The sequence below is a fragment of the Aplysia californica genome, unplaced genomic scaffold (genome assembly GCF_000002075.1).
Source record: "Aplysia californica isolate F4 #8 unplaced genomic scaffold, AplCal3.0 scaffold00813, whole genome shotgun sequence".
NCBI lineage: Eukaryota > Metazoa > Mollusca > Gastropoda > Aplysiida > Aplysiidae > Aplysia > Aplysia californica.
The window spans coordinates 51,170-52,679 of NW_004798083.1; the positions used below are offsets into that span (position 1 = coordinate 51,170).

Genomic DNA, 1,510 nt, shown 5'->3' on the forward strand with positions numbered 1-1,510 from the left:
CCACCCACCCATCCACTGATTCCTCCACACATCCATCTATTCATTCCTCCACCCACTCATCCATTCACTCATTCCTCCACCCACCCATCCACTGATTCCTCCACACATCCATCTATTCATTCCTCCACCCACTCATCCATTCACTCATTCCTCCACCCACCCATCCACTGATTCCTCCACACATCCATCTATTCATTCCACCACCCACTCATCCATTCACTCATTCCTCCACCCATCCATCCATTCACTCATTCCTCCACCCATTCATCCATTCACTCATTCCTCCACCCATCCATCCATTCACTCACTCATTCCTCCACCCATCCATCCATTCACTCATTCCTCCACCCATCCATTCACTCATTCCTCCACCCACCCATCCATTCACTCATTCCTTCATCCATCCATCCACTCACTCATTCCTCCACCCATCCATCCACTCATTCCTCCATCCACCCACCCACCCATCCACCCATCCATTCACTCATTCTTTCACCAACCTACGCACCCACCCATCCAACCACTCATTCTTTCACCCATTCCTCTACCCATTTATCCATCCTCTCATTCCTCCATCCACCAACCCATCCACCCATCCATTCACCCATTCCTCCACCCATTTATCCATCCTCTCACTCTTCCACCCACCCACCCATCCATCCATCCATTCACCCATTCCTCCACCCATCCATCCATCCATTCCCCCATTCCTCCACCCATCCATCCATCCATCCACCCATTCCTCCACCCACACACCCACCCATTCCTCCACCCACATATCCACTCATTCCTCCACCCATCCATCCTTCCACTCATTCCTCCACCCACACATCCACTCAATCCTCCACCCATCCACCCATCCACTCATTCCTCCACCCACACATCCACTCATTCCTCCACCCACACATCCACTCATTCCTCCACCCATCCATCCTTCCACTCATTCCTCCACCCACACATACACTCATTCCTCCACCCATCCATCCATCCACTCATTCCTCCAATGAGGAAGACAAAGGGTTCAACACTTACACAGAGGGTCTTCACTCTGGCGTCGTTCACTGTAAAAGTCCCATATCTCATGATGGTGGACACATCGGTGACTTCCTCATCTTTGCTTCGGGCCTGTACCTGGAAGCCTTCAAAGTACTCTTCTGGCGCGTTGCTCATGATTGTCACTGAGGAAATTAGGTGTGTGTTATCATCATCATCATCATCATCATCATCATCATCATCATCATCATCATCATCATCATCATCATCATCATCTGTCAGCCCGTCCATCTTTCCATTCCACCACTCTTCCATCCACCCACCAGTCCATCCATCCATCCATCCGTCCATCCATCCATCCATCCATCCATCCATCCATCCATCCATCCATCCATCCATTCCTCCATCCATCCATTCCTCCATCCGTCCATCCAGCCATCCCTCCTCCCATTCGCCCACCAACCCGACCACTCACTATTCTACTCTTCTTCCCCCTCATCAACAAAACTGTGTATAG

The 1,510-nt window shown here is 50.7% G+C and overlaps 1 protein-coding gene across 1 annotated transcript in view; it reads right to left on the reverse strand.

The window, feature by feature from the left end:
• LOC101846251 (putative defense protein 3) overlaps positions 1-1,178 on the reverse strand; it is a gene marked incomplete at its 5' end in the record, with an annotated part of 6,464 nt that extends 5,286 nt beyond the window's left edge. The window contains 1 exon segment of the mRNA XM_005109756.3: positions 1,033-1,178. Coding sequence (XP_005109813.2) covers positions 1,033-1,178 — 146 coding nt within the window.
• Between the last annotated feature and the right edge of the window lie 332 nt (positions 1,179-1,510).